This window comes from Leuciscus leuciscus (assembly GCF_965113295.1).
Source record: "Leuciscus leuciscus genome assembly, chromosome: 6".
Classification (NCBI taxonomy): Eukaryota; Metazoa; Chordata; class Actinopteri; order Cypriniformes; family Leuciscidae; genus Leuciscus; species Leuciscus leuciscus.
In genome coordinates this window covers 45,559,763-45,583,528 of record NC_138730.1, presented here as the reverse complement: position 1 = coordinate 45,583,528, position 23,766 = coordinate 45,559,763, and the positions used below count along the sequence as shown (strand labels likewise).

General features: G+C 39.8%; 1 protein-coding gene across 3 annotated transcripts in view; it reads left to right on the top strand.

Moving 5' to 3' along the window:
- ncana (neurocan a) overlaps nucleotides 1-23,766 on the top strand; it is an 86,988-nt gene that overhangs the window by 4,965 nt on the left and 58,257 nt on the right. For all 3 annotated transcript variants that reach the window (XM_082172977.1, XM_082172976.1, XM_082172975.1), the window contains exon 2: nucleotides 23,054-23,121. In XM_082172977.1, coding sequence (XP_082029103.1) covers nucleotides 23,055-23,121 — 67 coding nt within the window. In that variant the 5' untranslated portion in view covers nucleotide 23,054. The remainder of the gene's footprint in view (nucleotides 1-23,053; nucleotides 23,122-23,766) is intronic.

The following is a 23,766-nucleotide window of genomic DNA, read 5'->3' as shown; positions in this document are numbered from 1 at the left end:
AGCTGTTTTGAAACAATGTAGTGAAAGTATTGTTTATAGCAGGGCTGGGGATTGACGAAAATTTCAATTCGATTTCTATTCAAAAGCTTGTGATTTGATTCGATTTGACGTCGATTAATTGGAACCTATCAAGTTTAGTCACAAGCTCTTTTTAATACTGTTCATTGGTTAAGTTTTTGCAAAACCCACAGAAAGACGTGACGGCTGATTTATAAAAATAATTTAAAGTCCCCCTGTAGTCCTTCATTTTATCCCTTTAAACTCATCTCTGATCACCAAAATGACATATTTAAGTTATTTTCCTTCTTCAAATTCTTCATGCCTTAAAATATCTTGACTGTAACCCGACACCCTTGCCTCATTTAGTATGCGCGGTTCTATGAATATGCAAATGAGCCCCGCCTCCACTCACTCACTCAGCTCAGAGATCCACTGGTTGACGATCACACGTTGATCTGATTGGTTACAAGGTAGTTTGTGACGTCAGAAACACCAGCGATTTCAAAGCGTGTGTTTGAGACTGTCTTTGGTTCACTGCAGTTTTAAGGAGGAAATACTCAGCAATGCTGTCGACTTATGAACTTACACATGGTTTGTCTTAAAGCGCATTAGAAACACCACATAGACACATAAACTACATTAAAAGCTGGATTTTCACCACAGGGGGACTTTAACTGACGAAATATGGACTAGTATACTTTTATGTTTTATGTTAAGGCCATTTTATTCTATAATTTGATGGAAAAGACCAGCTTTGCACTCCATGAAATAGTCATACAGGTTTGGAATAACATGAGAGTGAGTAAATTATGGCATTATTTTTGTTTTTTTGCATGAACTAACTCTTGAAAATGTTCTCAGGCTGTGAGATCCTCTTTGGAAGCACTATTTTTAGATGATATGGCAGGTTATATGAATAGTGAAATCAACCCCATGCGTTCCCTCGTTGTCGAGAGCGGCTGCGCGCACACGCAGAATCTTCTGATAATGTTTGTCACAGTTCATGCTGGTTTAATTAAGTTAAACATCAGTTCATTAACACCTGCTGAGTCACCGCTGGGCGGAAATAAACGCTTTACTTTTAAAACTTTTGTGAAGTTCATGTGCATGTGCCGTAAAGCCCCAGAACAAACATGTATTGCTCAGACTGAATCTGACAAATGCAATTTTCATTGCAGAATTTGGTCTTGGAAAAGAGTTTGAAACATTGTTGAGATTCTTCAAACCTCTAGAGGAGCACATTTGGAAAGCAGGGGACTTCAGCAAACGGCTCCATTGCTTGGCCTTTAATCGCATTACCGTCTAGGAGAAAGTACTTAGATTGTATAGAGATCTAATTTGTGATTTTTCTTCCCTATATGGGATTGTGGGTAATTGGTATTGCTCTGCTGGAGAGTCCCTAGTTCAATACAAGACATGAAGGTTTGAAGGCGTTTGAGATCAGACCAACTGTCTTAGTGTGTGTGTGTGTGTGTGTGTGTGTACTTGTACAACTATCTCTGTGAGGACCAGTTTGAGTTTTAGACCATTGGAGTGAGGACAAACAGAGTAAAGTGAGGACATGTTGGCCGGTCCTCAGTTTCTGAGAGCCTTTAAAGGCCTGTTTGAGGGTCAAGACTTGGTTTTAGGGATAAGGTTATAATGAGGTTAAGGGTCGGTTTAGGGTCAGGGGTCGAGTTAGGCACTTAGTTGTGATGGGTAAGGTTAGGGTAAGCGGCTAGAGATTGCATTGTGTCAATGAATGTCCTCATAAAGATAGATGTACAAGAGTGTGTGTGTGTGTGTGTGTGTGTGTGTGTGTGTGTGTGTGTGTGTGTGTGTGTGTGTGCGTGCATGCAGAGTATACAGTAAATGAGTTTTGGGAATAGAAGTCGTCCCTAGGAACATTTGTCTTCTCCTTAGTTTAACATCTGTATCTTCTGTACACTGCTTACGGTGCGTATATGAGCATTACTGTGGGAATAGCCTGGGAGTTTGGATCTAGATATATCAGATTCCTTTATGAGCAGCGAGAGATATATTCACACATATCATATCAAAGCTGTTCTTTCTTTTCAATATGCATGTTCAGATATTCACACAACAAAAATATTCTGGGGGCCATGAAAGTTTTGTCGAAATGATCAGAAATTCTGGCACTGGCAACGTTTTTGTTTAGTTTTTCTAAAACACTGGCGGGGAAAGAGTTAAATTGGACGTGAATATTTAAAAAAAGAAAAATCAAGATAACTTTAACTTAAAAAATGTAAACGTAAGGGTTACAAATGTCCCTGTAGTTTCACTCATCCATCATGTGAGTGTGTTTCAGCACCGGACAGCTCCCGGGCGTCAGTCACTTCACCATCACTGAAACTACTGGACATTAATCTACATGTGATGAGTGTGTGTGAGTGTGTGTGAGTGTGTGTAATCTGGGACGTTCTGCATCCGGCATGTTGTCAGTGTCATGTGACCTACAGAATCATTTCTGTCGCATTACTGTCATTCACAAACCCAGGAATGTGTTTGTGGGAATATTAATTACTTGCGTTTGTCTGTGTCCTTATAATGCTAATGTCTTGTTTATGTCTTTACATGAATAACCTGTCAGATCTTCATTATTAATGTTGAGTTAGATGTGTTTAGTCGTTGTTCAGACATGAACGCTTCCTTCTTGTTGATGTAATGTTACTTCATGTGTGATCTGACTATGATACTCTGGCTTTACGGTGGTGAGAAACTTGATGTTGGTGTAATATAATGTGGTGGATTTATTCAAATGATTAAATAAATTAGACTTTAGACGTCAATCAAACTAGATAATTAAGATGTTACCATGTATACCTGACATTAGATACAATAGTCGTGTGTTCAGAATCAGAAGGACTTATTTTTCCACATCATCCTAAGAAAAGAGAAAGAATAAGAGAGTAATTGAATACATTTTTTGTTTATTGTTATTATTGGTCGAGAATATTCAGAAATTTCCACAAAGGTAACACTTCACTTAAAGCCTATATTTGCAGATTCCTTGTTTCATCTGAATGTGTTTTAATGCATTTTACTTTCTAAAGGTGTGACATTTAATGGAGAAGTATTATAAGGTATTAAACTGAGGTTATAATTATTCATGAGATCATAAGGTGCATTTCAAGGCATAATTAATGCATCTTCTATAATGCACTAATGCTTTTATAATGAGCAAAATTATGAATGCTTTAAAAATACTTTTATAATGCATTATATAAGGCTTTACATAGGCTCTAAGTAAAGTGTTATACACACACAATCAATTTCGAGACAAATTCCTAGTCAATAAATTTCATTCTGATTTTGAAAAGCATTGCATTGAAACAATCTTCATTTGTATGCGTTTACAATTGCAGTTTAGTATCTCTGGATGTCTTTTACATGTATTGATAATGACTCCACTAATGTAAACCCCATTTCACAAGAACAGGAACCTGCTATTATTCTGTGTTTAACGCTCGGTCCAGCGGTCCGCAGGAGGTCTCCCAGCCCCCCTCCAGCCCCCCTCACAGTCCCCCTCCCCCCCCCCGCCCCCCTCACGCCTGTTAATGAGAGGAACCCTCAAACAAAGGAAGGCGTCTCGGTGTCTCAGTGTTTATAGTCCGTTCTCCTCGCCTGACACCAGACAGACGCTCATATCAAGCGTGTGTTTGACATCACTGACATGTTTCTGAGGCAGATGTGTGCAAATGTGCTCGTTCAATTAAACAGTAGTCATTTGGAAATTGCATGTAAATTTACTGTTTTTATTGAACCAAATCAGCATGAATATATTATTAGGATTCATGAATGAAAGGGTTGAGATCAGATATAAAGCGTCTGTAAGAGTCAACAGAACATTGACACTTTTTACAGTAGATGTATTAATAGTCTTGTTTTTCTATCTTTAGTAAATCATTTTAATGCCAGTTATTCTTTATTCAAAATTAACAGTCAAGACGTGTTCTGCTCTTTAATGTCAATTTAACGCTGGTTATTCTTAAAATTAGCAATTAAAACAAATAAAATAATCTCAAATTACACTTATTTTTAATAATAATATTTAATAAATATATAATTTTTTTGTAAAAACAAACAAAAATTCAGCCTTTATTATATGTAATTATCTAAACATGTGATTCTTCTTTTGAATCAGACCTTAAAAAGCTTCAATAGAAACGTGTGAAGACGCAGAGTTATCCATATGCAAAAGACAATAGAGGATTTTTTTCCCTCCACGGTTAGTTTGAGTCTCCCGGTATTCCAGAGTAACCATGGCAACCAGACAGCCGGTTAACCCTCTGTGCGCCAGCCTGTTCACCGTCAGATGCTGGGCTCCTGCGACCGCTGGCTATATTAAGCTTCATATCCACCGTGTGTAGAGTTATTGGTGTGGATAATGCTAAGTCTGACTATTAATCTGTCTGTCTCTCTGGATGCGTCGGCTGATCGGCCTCTGGCTTGAAGCTTCATTATCTCATGTTTCTCCTCCTTTCGAGGTGATCTTGTCTTCGGCTTTTGTTCTCGGCTGTGCTTCAGTAATTGGCCATGGACCGGTTATTGCCACTGGCGAGACTTTCATCTGTTTGTTCTTCTGTAAAGACGTATTTTTCTGAGATGAATTGGCCCCAGCTTAGTTGAGAATTTAAAACTGTGCTTAATCGATCTGCATTTTATTTTAGGCTATAGGCCTATTTGCATACTTATGCTGTAAGCATACAAAACATGCATGTGTCACGTATTAAAAAAAAGCATGGATTGCATTCGCATTCCTTTGAAGTGTTTTTATTCATTTAGTCTATTATTATTATTTTACTAATAAAGATTGCATATGTTGTTTGTTAGTGTAATGCATTGGGCTTCGTTCATAAAACACCAGCAAAATGAGTTTCTGTGTAAATCTTTCATAAATGCAGTCTTCATTTTCCACATTTAATTTAATTTGCCAGTTTATGTAAGAATGGTTGTGCTTAACATTTCAAGACCTCAGAAAAAATACAGAAATGGTTCGATTTGTGCAGTTATGTTTTCTCTTTTTACTGAACATATATTCGTTCTGGTCATATTTCATGACTGATTCACATTGTTTCAAAAAGGAGTAGTATGTTTTATACCTGAGCAGGGGTCATGTGATATTCCTTTGGTTCTGAGTATTGAGCTGCACGATTCTGGAGAAACTGAGAATCAAAGTTCAAAGTTTCTTGCCATTTGCACAGGTACGTTTCAGTACAGGGACATTGGAATTCTTGTGCGTTTCTCAGAGTCAGGTTTTAAATAAATAAAAAAATATATATATTTTAAGGTAGAGCAGAGAGCAACAAAACATTTGAAGAATGCAAAGAATGCAAAAAAAAAAAGACTATATAAATAACCTTTCTAGTTTAAAGCTGCCGTCGGCAACATTTTTTTTATCATATTCAGTGTAATCGACACTATAATCCGACAGAACAACATAAATAAGGTGGTTTTAGAAAAAAACCCGAGCTTCTAACTCCACCTGGAGCGTGTTATTTGTTTTGCAAAAATCCAGCGCTCCCGCTTCATCAGGTCCAATCAGCGCAGGGGGGTGTGATATCTGACTGTCAATCACAGGTCGTGCACACGCCACAGATCCCCCCTCACTCGCGCACGTTAATATCACATGCACACGCCACGCCTGAAGTTCGCCTGGAGATTGCATGAAGCGTGATGGCGGAGAGAAAATCTACTAACAAGCTTCCAATTCCTCGGTTATTGCTATCTATGGATAGATTAGCCAGGGCTGCCTACCTCCGAGTCCATGTTGTTGATAGATGCTGAAGAGACGGACGCGTTCACAGAAAATCAGGTACACACGCACAGTGACGCACTGACGAGCACGACCTCGATGGGAGGGTGCTCGCTGGTAGTGGGGAGGGGCATGAGAGTTGTAAACATTCAAAATTTTGGCTAATCGACCCAATCTGCCAGACTTGCCGACGGCAGCTTTAAATAAATACACATTGTAATAGATAATAATAATATTGCATGTTGTAAAAAATCTAAATAAAATAAAATATTGCACTAGAGTATGGTACTTTTTGCCCTCCAGAGACCGCGATTATCCCGCGATTCTGAACAGACAACTAAACAAAATAATTTATTTTACTAGAGTAATTTACTAGAGGTTCTGACAAAATTGTAATTGCTGCAGACTATATAAAAATTTTTTTAATTTTTAATTTTTTTTTTTTTAATTCGGCTTGAATGAATGATTGACACACACACACATTCAGTGACTCATCAATACTTCACTTCAGTGTTTTTGAACGAATCTCTTGAATGAATGATTCAATGACAAACACATGTTTAACAGTCACTTGTCGCCACCTACTGGTGTAACGATGCAATCTTTATTTGAAGTGTCTAATTACTTTCAAAAGGTGGTTTGCCCTATTTTGACATATAGACATTAGTGTTTATATACGAACTATACACTTTTATCCCAGTACTTCTGTGTTCATTTGAATTATTGTTACAGAAATAATGTATAATAGACAAAAAAAGTTGAATAAGCCAAATCGATGGCATTTAGGAAGCGTGGGTGTTTAACGATTAATCGTGGAGCTCTAGCATATTATTATAATAATTATTAAAGAGCAGATTTTCTGCATGTGTGTCTGATTCTTGCAGACTGGAGATGTTTCATATACTCTGAGTCTGAGTAGTGAGTAGTGAGCGTCGCTGCTGTTGTTGATGTGCTCCTTCAGTGAGGAAGATTTACGAGTCTCTTCATGCAGGGACACATGCAGTCGTTCACCATCATCTTCACACCTGGTTGTTTTACATGTGTCAGGTGTTCAGTGTCACATGGTGCTCGATAATTGAGAGGATGAGACTGTATTGAATCCATTTCTGCATTGACTTTAACAAGTGTGTCTGTTTACAGAGCAGTGTTAGTTTGGCATTGTTCGTGGCCAATACTATTATTGTCAGGGTTTCTACATTTTGTGCTTTTCCCAGAGTGTCTGATTATTGATTTCATTCCTCTGTTCTGGCAATTATGTCATTAGTTCTCCTGATTATCTAAACCCTGTGTTTGTGTTCTCCCTCGTTCTCTGTCCGTTTTCGTCAATGTATGCGTTCTCCTGAGTAGATTATTCTGTGTCTTCATCGTCTTCGTGAGCTTCGAGACCACGTTACGTGACAATTGTAGCGTTTATTAATATTAATATTTTAAAAATAATATATTAATATTTTATATTTTCAGTTTTCATTGAAATTTTAGTTAAAGTTTTGATTGTTTTGTTATGTACTTTACTAGTTTTAGTAATTTTAGTACCTCAGCTTAAACTCACTTAGTTGCCAAAGCAACATTTCTAATTTCCATTTGTTTTTTAAGTTTATATTAGGGATGATATGCCACCATATCTGTATCCATCCTGATATCATCCCGTATTGAGCATAGTTTTACTCATTCCTGCAGATGTTGTGCTCAAACACCCAAAGTGCGTGCACATAAAGACCAGTATATCGGCTATATATAAAACAGTATAGTGGATCCGTGCGTCAGGTCTTAAAGGTCTTATATTCAAAAAAAATATATATATAAAAAAAATATATAAAAAAAAATAAAAAAAAATACTTTCCCTTTGAAACATCATTGTTGTTGTTTTTCCCTCTTCATGATGACTCGCTTAATTTAGTCCTAATTTGTAAGTCGCTTTGGATAAAAGCGTCTGCTAAATGACTAAATATAAAGGGACAGCAGCCTAATATACCGGCTGCCAAATTATGAGATAATATTAAAAATATCTATATGGTAGTTTACCCCCATGGTATCGATGTCAAAATTGTGGCCAGTGATTAATTAAACTGTTAATTGAATTGAATTAAACTGTTAAATGAATTGAACTGTTATCCAGTGCATTCACTGGAAAACAGTGAATGGTGAGCAAAAGAGTGCATGTCAAGCCCTGTATATATGCGTGAGATGTGTGGTTTGTCTTTCTCACGGGTGGTTTTGACTCCCACAGACTCTCCTGCATCATGTAAATGTCAGTGCTGCTCCAGAACCGGATTAGATTTGAACTGGTTTGATTAGGAGAGACACTTCATTCAGATGTGTGTGGGCTTGTGGGATGAGAAACACTTTCACTCACTCTGACTGACTGAGACAGAACTGCAAACAGAGGAGTGTGTGATAAACAGATGGAATGGGAAATGCATGTGTGTTAGCATATGTGTTAGTTAGGGTGACCATATTTTAGTTTTCAGAAAAGAGGGCGAGGGGGGGGGGTGAATGCATCAAAAAATACTTGACAAATGCATTCCCAACTATGTTCTTATTGTACTTTAATACATCAAGCAATACATCCTTTCCATTCAACATTTAGCCCGCAACAATAGAATAATATAAAAAAAAGTAAGAATAGTTTAGCTTTTAACACCTTTTACATGACACTGTTTCTTTTCATGGCCATTGGTTAAAAAAATAAAATAAATCTACTACACTATTTCAGTAAATATACTTTCAATCCTCCGGATGTTCTCTTGTATACTTTCCCTATGTGGGCTTCTAGGTCGCCAGCACCTTTATTTGACACTGACACGTAATGCCAGCTTTGCAGGTCATGCATTCTGCTTCACACGGATCCCGACCGAGACGAAAACACGGGAAAATTCTCTGTAAATCGTCTGTGAATTTACATTTGGGCTTTTTTTTTAACGCTGTTCAGGAGCCATGTGCCACTGTTGACAAGCAAGCTCTGTCTCTCTCGTGACTGAGTGAATGACTGAGATGCAATGTGACCAATGTTTGCGTTACGTACATGACCGACTGACCAATGGTGGCGTGCGAGAAGGCGGGACTTAAAGCAATGCAAAAACGGCGACTGTAGAAAGCAAAAGCCGAATCCCAGACATTTTGGTTGATCTAGAAATCCCGGCCTAGTAGTGGGAAGTTCGGATCATTTTACTGACTCGGATCTTTGAATCTCGTTCATTCAAAATGAACGAATCTTTTTTCGAGTCATTTCATTAATTTCAGCAGAATGTATTTAAAATGGTACATGTTAGCCAAATTCCCCAAACACATCAAATGTTGATCGCATTTACAATAAGAAAAAAATTGCAATGCAAGGAAAAGTCCAAATTATGAGAAACAGAAACGATTCATTAAAGGTGGTATCAGTGATTTCAGGCCCAAAAATATTTTTTTAACATTCATCTAATCTTTCCTAACGATCCGCAAGCTGCCCGCCCCATAAGCATGCCGTCAAAAAAACGCGTCTCTGTAGGCAGCCTAGGCTCTGAGATCTGCACACAAAAACAAATGGTTTAGCCAAACACTCAAAACCAAAACAAATAGAGTTCCAACCAATCACCGACAGGGGGAGGGTGCTGTGAGGTTTTGTGCTCGTGCACGGCTGCACGCGAAGTCAGAGCTGAAGAAAAATCTGGCTCAAAACCTCACAGCACCCTCCCCCTGTCAGTGATTGGTTGGAACTCTATTTGTTTTGGTTTTGAGTGTTTGGCTAAACCATTTGTTTTTGTGTGCAGATCTCAGAGCCTAGGCTGCCTACAGAGACGCGTTTTTTTGACGGCATGCTTATGGGGCGGGCAGCTAGCGGATCGTTAGGAAAGATTAGATGAATGTTAAAAAAATATTTTTGGGCCTGAAATCACTGATACCACCTTTAATTTATCTTGGTCTTCAGGCTATGTGTTAGTTTACCTCACCTCCCGATCTGAGCCGTTCGTTCATCCTGTGATCCTCATAAACTGAGCTAAGCTGTCGGTACCGGATACAGAACTGATTATTTCACGTTTCGAGTCTATAGACTTAGGGTTCGAGTCATTCATTCATCACATGACATCCCCATATAGGCTGAGCTATGCAGTCGGTACCGGACACAGAACTGATTAGTTCATCTTTTGAGTCTTCGGATTCGAGTCATTCGTTCATCACGTGACAAAGAACGAAACACTCAGAAGAATCAGATCCGAAGACTCTAGAGATTAACTAATCATTTCTCTTTCCGGTACAGCATAGCCTCTATGGGACTGACGGGAAGAACGAAAGACTCGGACCCGGACCCGAACCCGAAGACTCAAGAGATGAACTAATCATTTAAAATGAACGAATGACTCTCTGAGACAACTCGGTAGCCCTAAGTCATATTAAAGATTCGTTCAAAATGAACGAATCGCTCATGACCGACCCATCATTAGGCCGGATGCATTTTCTTAGGTCCAAAAAGAGGACATGTCCGGGAAATAGAGGACGTATGGTCACCCTAGTGTTAGTGTGTCGTCTAATGGTCTATATATATATGAAAATGTAGTTTGACTCTGGAGAGTTTGATGGCATTCTGACTCTGAAACCTCCTGAGGTGTGTTGTGTTAGAGGTTATTTGTTGTTGTAATGTCTCCGTCCCTCTTTGAGTCTGTAGAGGCATTCGAGTGGAGCGAAATGCTCATTATCTCTCATTATCTCTCATTATCTTCTCTCAGATGTGCTGATGAGAAGCCCATTAGAATTACACCGAGGCTGAAAACATCTCAGAGCGAAACTCTTTGACCACATCAGTGAATCTGTGCTCGTCACGGCTGCGCTCACACTGATCTGCATTACTTAGCGACCCATGTGAAACTGTATCGGCAGCACAAATAGCATTAGCATGTTGCTATGCTGAGTATGTAATAATCTAATATGCAAAAAAATCATTTTTATGCATATTTACATCTTTATGCAATCATTATGTTTACTAAGGATGCGATAATCTAAAATGCATAAAAATACACCATAAAGGATTGTGTAAAATAATCCACATTTTTAGAGACTGAAGCATTTTTTTAATAATATTTATATGCTGTTATAGTAATTATGTTTTCAGTTTTCATTTTAATATTAGTTTAAGTTTGAGTAATTTTGTAATTGTAATAAGGATCCACTGGAAGCAAGTGATAGATGAGAACCCAAGTGCAGTTTATTAACTAAAACAAAACATGACGTGGCATGAAAACAAAAAACAAAAAACAAAGCATGAACTTGCATAACAGCAGACTACAGGAAACAATACTTGACCAAGACACATGGCAAACATGAGGGCTTAAATACACAGACTAATGACTAGACAAGGGACACCTGTGAACAATGATCAAACAATCAGACAATAAACTCATGACAAGACACATGGCAGGATCACATGACTACAAGGGATCACATGACAGACAAGGAAGCAAACATGACAAGAACAAAACCAGACCAAAACCGTGACAGAATCCCCCCCTCTAAGGGCGTCTCCCGACGCCCAGCAAAACAAAAGTCCAGGTGGGTGGTGGAGCGGAGGCGGTCTTGGGGGAGGGATGGTGGGCCAGGCCCGTGCAGGGGGACAGGACATGGGACGTGGCATGGCGTGGACGGGCCTGGGACGTGGCATGGCGTGGACGGGCCTGGGTCGTGGCATGGCGTGGGCGGACCTGGGCCGTGGCATGGCGTGGGCGGACCTGGGCCGTGGCAAGGCGTGGGCGGACCTGGGCCGTGGCAAGGCGTGGGCGGACCTGGGCCGTGGCAAGGCGTGGGCGGACCCGGCAGTGCAGGAAGCCAGGGCGGATCCGGCAGTGCAGGAAGCCAGGGCGGATCCGGCAGTGCAGGAAGCCAGGGCGGATCCGGCAGTGCTGGAGGCCAAGGTGGACCAGACAGTTCAGGTGGCCAAGGTGGACCAGCAGTTCAGGTGGCCAAGGTGGACCAGACAGTTCAGGTGGCCAAGGTGGACCAGACAGTTCAGGTGGCCAAGGTGGACCAGACAGTTCAGGTGGCCAGGGTGGACCAGGCGCGGCCTCCATGGTCCTATCAAGGTGACGTGACGTAAACAGGCTCTGGCTCGGCAGACGTGACGTGAACAGGCTCTGGCTCGGCAGACGTGACGTGAACTTCAAATGTGTGCACCGACCACACACACCATATGGCTGTGGCCATAATTGTTAGTGTAGCCATAACTGAGGGCTCAGGTTCAGGCGTGGCGGCGGCCATCTTGTCAGGAGACACCGGCTCGGCGGCCGACGTGGCGTGAACAGACTCGGACATGTCAGACATGAAGAGACTCGGACATGTCAGACATGACGTGAAGAGACTCGGACATGTCAGACATGACGTGAAGAGATTCAGGCTTGGCAGACATGACGTGAAGAGATTCAGGCTTGGCAGACATGACGTGAAGAGATTCAGGCTTGGCAGACATGACGTGAAGAGATTCAGGCTTGGCAGACATGACGTGAAGAGATTCAGGCTTGGCAGACATGACGTGAAGAGATTCAGGCTTGGCAGACATGACATGAAGAAATTCAGGCTTGGCAGGCTTGGCAGACATGACGTGAAGTGGCTCCGGCTTGGCAGGCATGACGTGAAGTGGCTCAGGCTTGGCAGGCATGACGTGAAGTGGCTCAGGCTTGGCAGGCACGACGTGAAGTGGCTCAGGCTTGGCAGATACTGTGGGTTTGTGGGGCTTCTCCTCAAAACCCACAGTAAATGAGGAACCACTCAATAATAGGGCATAGTCAATATATTGAGCCAAGGACCAGTGGATTTTTCCCCCAGGAAGCTGGGAGCGAATGGGCTCATTCAAATTCACTCTAAATATGTCCTTGAGGGCCACGTCATTAAAATCCAACTGGTGAGAGAGTTCACAAAATTCAGCCACATACGTTTCAATGGGAACATTTCCCTGGCGTAGGTTCAGGAGGGCAACCGCTGGGTTCATTGTTGTAGGTCAAGTATTCTGTAATAAGGATCCACTGGAAGCAAGTGATAGATGAGAACCCAAGTGCAGTTTATTAACTAAAACAAAACATGAAACAAAACATGACGTGGCATGAAAACAAAAAACAAAAAACAAAAAACAAAGCATGAACTTGCATAACAGCAGACTACAGGAAACAATACTTGACTAAGACACATGGCAAACATGAGGGCTTAAATACACAGACTAATGACTAGACAAGGGACACCTGTGAACAATGATCAAACAATCAGACAATAAACTCATGACAAGACACATGGCGGGATCACATGACTACAAGGGATCACATGACAGACAAGGAAGCAAACATGACAAGAACAAAACCAGACCAAAACCGTGACAGTAATGTGCTTTTGTCATTTCTTTTAACACATATTTTAACAAGTTACATTTTTTTATTTTTTTTATTTAGCTTTAATTTATTTATATTTCAGTTTTACTCATTTTAGTACTTCAACTTAATTTTTTTTTATTTCATTTATTTGCCAAAGCAACATTTCTAATTTTCATTTTGGGTTTTCCATCTAATATTTATATTTGAATTTAGTTCAGCTTTATTTCAGGTAACGAAAAAGTTTTTGAATTTCAGTTTTTGTTCATAATTACAAAACTGGATTGAACTATTTGTATTAATACTTTTGAATGAATTAAATTAAATATAAGGAGGATATTAAAGAGGTGAAGCACCAAACAGGCACAAAGTGTGCTTTAGTGAATAAATAAAATTGATACTTAAATTAAAAACATCTAAATAAATGCATTTTCAAGAGGCAAAATAGTTTCAGTAAAATGTTTTAGAGTTTATAGAGCGGTTTCATTTGGTTTGTATTCTAGATTTTAGATTTGATGATTAACTAGTTATTCTGGATAAATTGAAAATCACTTTTTTTTTTTTTCAAACAGATCGCGATTCTCCCATGATTCTGAACAAACTAAACAAAATAAATGTCATTTACTAGAGGTTCCAACAAAATGTAAATTGCTGCAGTCTATTTAAAAAGTGAAATGAATCGGAATGAATTGTTTAAAAAATCAGGTTGAATGAATGATTCATTGGGCCCTATCTCGCACCCAGCGCAATTGACTTTGTACACCAACTCATGTATCATTCCTATTTTGCACCGGACGCACAGCTGACTTTTCCCTCCACAGACGCACGTCAGTAAATGAGGGAGTGAACTTGCGCTCCCGGGGGCGGTTCAGCGAAAAGAGGAGGCGTGTTCCGGCGCAAACGTACCCTGGTGCTATTTTGCAGTTTCAGAAAACAATTCCGCCACTGACCAGGAAAAACCTAATCTAAAGTCAGTGGCGAATGTTAAAGCATGTTATTCAGATGCTATTTTAAGGGCGCATGCTTGGCCATAATGTAGCGTGTGCACAACGCATACACTTTGCTTCTCTCATCTACACAGACGCAGCAGTTCCCATTTTTGCAAATCATACATTATTACAAGGGAAAATATTAACACACGAGGGAAATTCCACAAATTCATTGTGGTGTCCATGAAGATATGAAAAAATAGGCATCAATTTAAAATCTAAATCTCCTGGCGTGCGTCTGGCAAATCCGCCGTTATAATAGCAATCCGCCATGGAACAAGCGCGCCTGCTCTTCAAGGGAATGTGAGATGACGCTCTGATTGGTTTATTTCACGTTACGCCCAAACCACACCTATGAATAATGAAGCTACTTCAGACCAACTCATTTTAGATTTGCGTCGGGCGCAAGAGTCATTTATCCCGCCGGTATAATAGCAACAGCGCCCGAGACCCGCCCACAAAGTTAATTGCGTTTTGGGTTTGACTTGCGTTTCAGATCGTTAAAATAGGGCCCTATGTCTCGTATAAATCCTTCACTTGTTTCATTACTGGATGAATCAGCGTTTTTGAACGAATCTCTTGAATGAATGATTCAGTGACAAACACATTTTTAACAGTCACTTGTCGCCACCTACTGGTGTAACCAGTAATATAATTGATACAATCGTTATTTGAAGCGTCAAGTTACATCAGTGTTAATTATCTGAACCATATACTTTTATCTCAGTATTGCTGTGAAAAAATTGTAATAATGATATTGTGTGGTTGAAAAGACTGTTTGTGAAGCTGTTTCATAATGGTGTGATTTTGTCAAAGGTTTAATAGACGAGGCGAATCATTGTCATTTAGGAATAAGATCGTGTGGGTGTTTGAATTGAGATCATGATCTTTTAGAGATTAATCATGCAGCTCTATGATTTACCCTGCTATATATCTATATATCTATCCTCACATCTGTCCTCATTCCTTCAGACATCCGGCACTGAGTCTGGACTCACAAAAAACAGCCAAACACCAACAGCAAGAAGCAGCAGCAACAGCCAATTACTGCAGCTGACACACACACACACACACACACACACACACACACTCACACACACACACCAGCCGCAGACGCCTGACCGCATCATTGTCAGCCACGTCTCACTTTGATGAAGTCACACGGGGAGGGAGCCGCTGGCGCTGGGTTTGAGCTGTGGGTGTTTTGGATGTAGAAGCGGAGGACTGGAAAACAGAAGCTGATTTAATCAGAAAATGCCAAGTGGAATTAAGAGCCACTGAATCCGTCACAAATATTAGAAATGCAAAGCCTTTGGGCTTTAAATGCACTTGACAAAGACGCTCAGGCTTTGGCTGACGAGGGTTTAACTAGTCTGAGCACTGGATTGTGTTAAAGCAGTGTTTGATTCATGATGGCGAGGGACTTGAGAAACTGTCAGTCATGTCTGAGCTCAAACTCAAACTAACTAAAGGCCTTTTTCATTTTCGGCTTTGAAGAAGACCTATTCTGCCCTTTTACAAAGTCTTGATGTTGTTTTCAGGCTCTACTAGAACAGGTTTTCCTGCTTGAATGTTGATTATTTTCCTCATATTCTCCATTGTTGCGGCTCGTCTCTTCCAAGTCTGTCAGTAACGCTCTGTTTAGTTCCTGTCTCTATGAAGCCCCTCCTTCTGAAAAGCACACTGTGCTCTGATTGGTCGGCTGGATCAGTGTGTTGTGATTGGTCGAGCGCTTCAAGTGTGTTTGGGAAATGTCCCGCCCCTTACCATAACCACCAGTTTAACACACTACTAACTAACTCAACCAGGCCCCTCCCCTTTATTCTGCGTATGAATTATTTAAATGAGGAATATTGTGACGTGTCCCGGTGTCCGTTCCCGGAAGAAACTCAAGACTACAATGGAGGCGTTTCAGGAGTTCAGAAACACTGACACTGATATAGAGAAGAACTCAGCAACATTACACACTAAACAAAGATGAACATGGGAAGAAGCATAACAGGTCCTCTTTAACTCGCATTTGCATGTTTAAAAACTTCTTACATCGACACACCACTTGTCTGATTTACTTTGCTGGCCTCTTTTTGTAGATTTGCATCTTAAGAACCATCCATATGTAAAGTTGTTTTTTACTTGTCAGTTAAAGGTGAGTCTATCTGATATATTTGATTCCACAATAATAGACCAATTTGGAAGAATCACAAATGATTGCACAGCCGTTTCAGTGCACAAATGACTGGAGGACAATGAAGAAAAGATGAATGCAATGGGACTTGCAATGGGAGATGTAAATAAAACAAAGATTAAAGGGGTTCGTTTTACAAGAATATACAATTTCAGTCTTTCTACTTCAAAATTCAGTGTTACTTGACATTTCTTTGTAATTATTTGTGAAATTTCTGAGTGAAAATTGTTTCAAAGGAAATTAGTTTATTATATATATTCATTGTTTCATCAAAGTATTTATGTGCATGACTTTCATATCGTTTTCTAGATCATGAAGGTTGCAATATAAATGTTAAAACTAAAAGTCGCAGTGATTTTTGTTTGTTATTCTCTATTTAAAATGTCACATTATATTGATTTTATTCACTCTGACTCAATTTTAAAGTTCCTTTCCGTTCTTCTTCATAAGATGCAGATGAAGACGGCTCAAAAAACAAAACAAAAAACACTCATTGCATTTATAATCACATGAAGTGACTCAACTGACATTTCAAACTAAATATCACTGATATCTTTGTAAGTCTGACATATAACTTGTTTTGCAAGCTGTCAGTCAGATGTTTTTATCTTTTTTTTTTTTTTTGCTCAGATGTTGCTTTTTCACAGCTCAGGAATCTTAAAAACCCACAGTAGAAATAAAAAGAGAAATAACACAAACACAAACACACACACACACACACACACACACACACACACACACACACTCACACACACACACACATACTCACACACTCAGACACACTCACACAAACACTCACACTCACATGCACACACACGAAACACATGAAACAAACACACACACACACACACACACACACACACACACACACACATAGGGCTGCAACAACTAATCGATAAAATCGATAATAATCGATTATGAAAATCGTTGTCAACGAATGTCATTGTCGATTAGTTGGTCTGCTCACGTCACGGGGAGCGTTTACTGATGATGTCACTTTCATGACAACACAGTCACACGTGAAATGGCAGAGAGTACAGATCAATCGGCGGCAGAAAAAAAGTTTGCGCCCCAAGTCATCTAAAGCATGGGAGCATTTTACATTAAATGCAGCAAATAAGACTGTAATCTGCAGGTTATGCAACGTTGAGCTTGTGTGGCATGGAAGTACCACAGTGATGCACGAACACATGAAGAGGAAACACGTTGGTGTCACGGATGAAGGTGAAACATCAGCACGCTAAGCAAAAACTGTATCATTATATGAAGATGTGTATAGTCTAGTTTAATTCAATGCTACCGTGTAAACAGCTTTGTTTACTAACTTCTGGACTGGCACACTAGATCTATTTTGTCTCGAGCGTCAGGTTGCGCAATCAGTTCGCTCGCAACATAAGTGATGGATTAAAATAGCGCTACCGCAGAAATAGGTTAAATTAAATGGTGTTTACAAAGTGAAGCACTAAATATAAAGGCAGTTAATAACAGCAGCAGTAAAAGATTGTTTTTTAGTCACTGTAGTCAGTGGTTTTCAGCGAATGCTTGTGCACTAATGCGTAATATTTCCTGTCCTTTTAATCAAGCCTGTTAGCTTGCTGCGTACCTCCATTCGGCTCTCTTTTTATAGCATTTGTCTACTATTAAGTTTTAATTGTTTTTCAAACGCGATCCACTGTGGCTCTACTACGTTCACATGCTTGTTTTCAGTCTTTCTATATTTAATTTATCAATATATCCTTATAATTCATTTAATTTTAAATAAAATTTAAATGATATATTTCACAAAATTAATGGAGAGGAAGTACCAGGAGGCATTCCCAAAAATTAAGAGTGCTATAAACACCACCAACAGCAGAATGGCTTTAACTACTGATATATGGACAAGTGTTGCCACTATGTCAAAATTAAAGATTATATTAGTAAAACTCAATGTGTGGCTTTTGCACTTTTTAAAGTACACTTTTACACATAAATACCCCGATTTAGGGTTTTATTTAGTTATAATAAACAAAAAAAGAATTTTTTTTTTTTTTTTTACTTTTTATCCGATTAATCGATTAATCGAAAAAATAATCGTCCGATTAATCGATTATCAAAATAATCGTCAGTTGCAGCCCTACACACACACACACACACACACACACACACACACACACACACACACACACACACACACACACTCACTCACACTCACACTCTCGCAATCACACACACACACACACTTTAGTTTTGAAGCTGTAACCTCATTGTTTTCATACCAGATAAATATTATACATGTTAACTGAAAAAGACATAAATAGATTTGTTCATCTACTCATGCTGGAAATCCAGTGTTTAGTTCTTCCTTGCCGTATAAACCTTGTAAACACAAGTTTATTTCCAGGCGGGCTGATAAGAAACCCGTGTGTTTGCTGTATTTGTGCATGAGACGGTCAGTAAACACACTACAGGCTACTATCCCGCTTTGAAACGTCCCATAAACACACAGTTCACCTCGTCGTTTGCTTATCATAAATGCTGCAGTTCCAGGATCATTATTGGTCAAGTCAAATCACCTTCATTTATACAGCGCATTTAACAATATAGATTGTTTCAAAGCAGCTTTACAGTGATAATAGGAAATTAAAGTGACAGAGATTGTTTTGGCTTTACAGCAGCTCTAGAATAAAGTTATTGTCCAGATAAAGTTAGTTTTTGATTGGTTAAAGTGGCGCTCTTGAATCGGCCTCAGCTGTGTCTCTAGTTACCGCTGTAAATAGCTCAGCTAACCGATGCGAGCTAAATCACCTCAGACAAAAACCCTGCTGAATCTTTCAGGAATTGTAATGCTAAACGCCTGGAGCTGCAGCGAGTCTGAGTTTACAGTCAAGAGAATAGCTGTTCACTCGCTCAGAAACTCATCTGACGTTTCAATGCTCAAGCTGAGCTGGTGCACGACCTTCCCATGCCTGTAAATAAGTCTTCAATCCCTCTTTTATTTGCGTCTTTCTCTCTATCTGGTTGTGTTTGGCTCTTAAATGCTGGGTGGATTCTGTAGGCATGAGTTGGCACATATTCTCGCCCTCTCTCTCTCTCCATGTTTCCCAGTGGAGGTGCTGTTGGCAGAGTGTGTGTGTGTGTGTGTGTGTGTGTGTGTGTGAGAGCTGTTGGCAGAGTGTCGGGATGCTGGTACCAGCTGGGAGAGATCAGGGAGCGAGTCCTCGCCGCATGCGACCACTTCACACTGATACCAGATTCACACACACTCGTGAACCTGCTGAGGCCTCCTCATGCTCAGTCGTTACAACTCCATGATGTTGAGTGAGCCAGACAGCTTTCCTTAGATCATTCATTGGCTTGGGTGTTTTGGGTGGTCGTTAGGGTGTTGCTAAGCAGTTACTAGGGTGTTTTGGGTGGTTGTTTAAGCTACTAGAGGGTTCTGGGTGGTCATTAGGGCATTGCTAGGTGGTTGTTATGGGGTTCTGGTTGGTCACTAGGGTGTTGCTTAGCAGTAACTAGGGTGTTCTGGGTGGTCACTATGGCATTGCTAGGTGTTTGGTCACTAGGGTGTTGCTTAGCAGTTACTAGGGTGTTCTGGGTGGTTACTAGGGCATTGCTAGGTGGTTGTTATGGGGTTCTGGTTGGTCGTTAGGGTGTTACTTAGCTGTTACTAGGGTGTTCTGGGTGGTCGATAGGGTGTTGCTAAGTTACTAGGGGGTTCAGAATAGTTACTAGGGAATAGCTAGATGGTTGTTAGATGGTTTTAAGTGGTAGCTAGGGTGTTGCTATGTTACTAGGTGGTACTAGATAGTTACTTGGGTATTGCTAGGGGTTCTGGGTGGTAGCTAGTGTGTTGCATAGATACTTCGTGGTACTGGATAGTTTCTAGGGTATTGCTAGGTGATTACTAGGGGTTCTGGGTGGTAGCTAGGATGTTTCTAAGTTACTAGGTGGTAGCCTACTGGATAGTTACTAGGGTATTGTTAGGTGGTTATGCTGTTGCTAGGATGTTGCATAGCAGTTACTATGGTGTTCTGGGTGGTGATAAGGACATTACTAGGTGGTTGTTTGGTAGTTTTAGATGTTGCTTAGTTACTAGGGCATTGCTAGGTGGATGTTAGGGAGTTTTAGATGTTTTCTAGAGAGTTTATTAGTTACTAGGGCATTCTGGGTGGTGACTTGGGAATTGCTAGGTTGTTGTTGTTAGAGGGTTCTGGGTGGTCATTAGGGTGTTGCTAGGATCTTACTAGGCAGTTACTAGACAATGCTGACAATGCTAGGTGGTTGTTAGGGAGTTTTGAATGTTTGCTAGGGAGTTGATTAGTTACTAGGGCATTCAGGGTGGTTACTAGGGCATTGCTAGTGGATTGTTTGGGGGTTTCTAGGTGGTCTCTAAGGTTGTTGGTAAGCAGTTACTAGGGGGTCTGGGTGGTCACTAGGGCGTTGCTAAATTACTAGGGGTTCTGAGTGGTTACTAGGGCATTGCTATGGGATTGTTAGGGGTTCTGGTTGATTGCTAGGGTACTAGGGTGTTCTGGGGTTATTAGAGTATTGCTAAGTAGTTATTGAGGGTTTTAGGTGGTCTCTAGGGTGTTGCTAAGCAGTTACTAAGGGTTCTGGGTCGTTAGGGCATTTGCTTGGTGGTTGATGGGATGTTATAGTTGGTTGCTAGGGAGATAATAGGAACTTGACAGTGTTAGGTGGTTATTTGGGTGTTCTGAGTGGTTATTAGGGCGTTGCTAAGGATTTACTGGGGTGTTCTTTGTAGCTACTAGGCTGTAGCTGGGTTGTGCTGCAGTGTGGGAGACAAGTATTAAATTTGTATCCGTGTTTCATTACACTTAAGAGAGACGGCCTACAAAGCAATTTTACAGGAGCCAGACATTTCCTGTCTGAGCAGAATTAGAGGCGGCGTGAAGGATACTAAAAGACAGACCACCCACAGAGAGAGAGAGAGACAGAGAGAGAGAGAGAGAGAGAGACAGAGAGAGAGAGAGAGAAGTTCAGTAAAACAATGAAAGGATGAAGCGGCTTATTACTATTCTGAGAGTGTTTTGTTGGTGTGTCGGACGGGTGGCTAGTGCTGGATTACAAAAAAGAAACGTTCCTTACCAGCACCCTGCCACGACATTAATATTCATATTCATATTCTCATCTCCTTTATAAAGGACACACAGTCTGTCTAATAAACCTCTGTTTGTCATTTCCCATCCGCATGCTGTGTGTGTGTGATGACTTCACCGACTGTTGTGTTTCTCTTATGTGTTTTTTCCCCCCAAATATTAGTGCATTATAGTACAGTGCTATGCATAAGTTTAGACACCCATGCTAAAGTTGACTAAAAAGAGGAATAAAAAATCATCTTTTGGAAATTGAACTTAATGCCTTAATTAAAAAAATTAGGAAAAATCCAACCTTTAAGGACACCAATTTTCTTTGTGAATGAATAATGTATCGTAAATAAATAAATGTTCTTCCCTAAAAAACAGGGTGCATAAGTCTTAAATTCCCATAGAGGCAGGCAGATTTTTATTTTTAAAGGCCAGTTACTTCATGGATCCAGGATACTATGCATCCTGATAAAGTTCCCTTGGCCTTTGGAATTAAAATAGCCGCACATCATCACATAGCCTTCACCATACCTAGAGACTGGCATGGAGTACTTTCCATAAGATCATCTCTCAATGCAAATCAAACCAGCTATTAGGCTAACTGAAATAAAACCATGCCAATCTCTAGGTATGGTGAAGGCTATGTGATGATGTGCGGCTATTTTAATTCCAAAGGCCAAGGGAACTTTATCAGGATGCATAGTATCCTGGATCCATGAAGTAACTGGCCTTTAAAAATAAAAATCTGCCTGCCTCTATGGGAATTTAAGACTTATGCACCCTGTTTTTTAGAGAAGAACATTTATTTATTTACGATACATTATTCATTCACAAAGAAAATTGGTGTCCTTAAAGGTTGGATTTTTCCTAATTTTTAGTTATTAAGGCATTAAGTTCAATTTCCAAAAGAAGATTTTTTATTCCTCTTTTTAGTCAACTTTAGCGTGGGTGTCTAAACTTATGCATAGCACTGTATTTAGTGTGCATGTGCGTGAAGAAAAGGTCAGGGTTTGTGTGACTGTCAACACATTTAGTGTATTTAAGTATTGTTATTCGTGTTAGATGAAGGGACATTTTAAAAGACAAAATCAAACATTTCATGTTAACCATAGTCAAAATCAAAATTCTAATGCAGTGAACTAGTATGCAAGACAAGGGGTGCGTCCAAAATCGCATACTCTCCTGAGTAGGTACTTATTTTGAAGAAGTATTTACTTCACGACCACTAAAAAAAGTATGTTCTATATAGTATGAATGTGTGTAGTAAGAATATAATCCATATTACTACATCTGTCATGATGTCATTATCATGTGACCTACCAGCACTTCCCTGTCATTCATAAATCCTCTCCCGTGGCCTCATGGGATAGTAAAGGTATAGTAAAGGGGTATATCCATCGTATGCACACTTCAGAAACACTTCCGGAAGTAGTAGGTACTATTTGCCTACACTTTTATGTGAATTCGGACATACTTCTTTTGTCACATATTGTTTTTTGCCTACTATATAGTAGGGAAGTGTGCGATTTCGGATTCAGCCAAGGTTTTATGCCCCGATGCTGTACTGTTTTAGTACACACTCAAAGGTGTTTACTTTCCCATTGTCAGTGAAGTACATGCTTTATCTGTGGGAATTGAGACGCAGCCAGTGTTGTTTTTATAATTCTGTAATTGTCCTCTTCTCTGTGTTTGTTTCCTCTGTATCTCAGGATGTTGCGTGTGAGCGCTGGTGGGCTGCAGGTTCTGTCGGTTCTGCTGGTGTTTTCAGCGGGCTGTGGTGAGTTCTGGTTCACTCTTTCTCTCTCAAAAACATTCAAGCCAAAATAAGGCCACACACAAGTAATGGGCCGCTCACACAGGACATGTTCTCGCATTCAAAAACAACATGACATGGCGTCAACAGATGCACAAGTCATAAACCTGTAAGACTTTCTTTTTTTCTAGGGATGCATTGATATGAAAATTTGGACAGATACCGATAACCGATAATGCTTTATATTACCGATAACCGATATATTGTCCGATAAATCTAAATCCAAATTTTTATATTTAATTTATATTATATTATATAATATTTATATAATTTATATAAACATTAACATATATCGGCTGATACCGATAACCGATTAATTCTTTATATTTGAATGCCGATAATTAATATTTACATTTACATTTACATTTAGTCATTTAGCAGACGCTTTTGTCCAAAGCGACTTACAAATTGGGACTAAATTAAGCAATACTAAGAGCAGGCGCGCTCAACTCGCAAATTAATTTATGGGTGCGAGTAATAAAAAACGTTTAACAAAAGTAAAGATGAAAAACCGCACTCTCAGGTTCTATTTTCATACATTTATTATTACCATGCCCTCACAGACGCGTTTCGGCCTAAGCCATCATCAGTGTGTACCAGAAATCACCG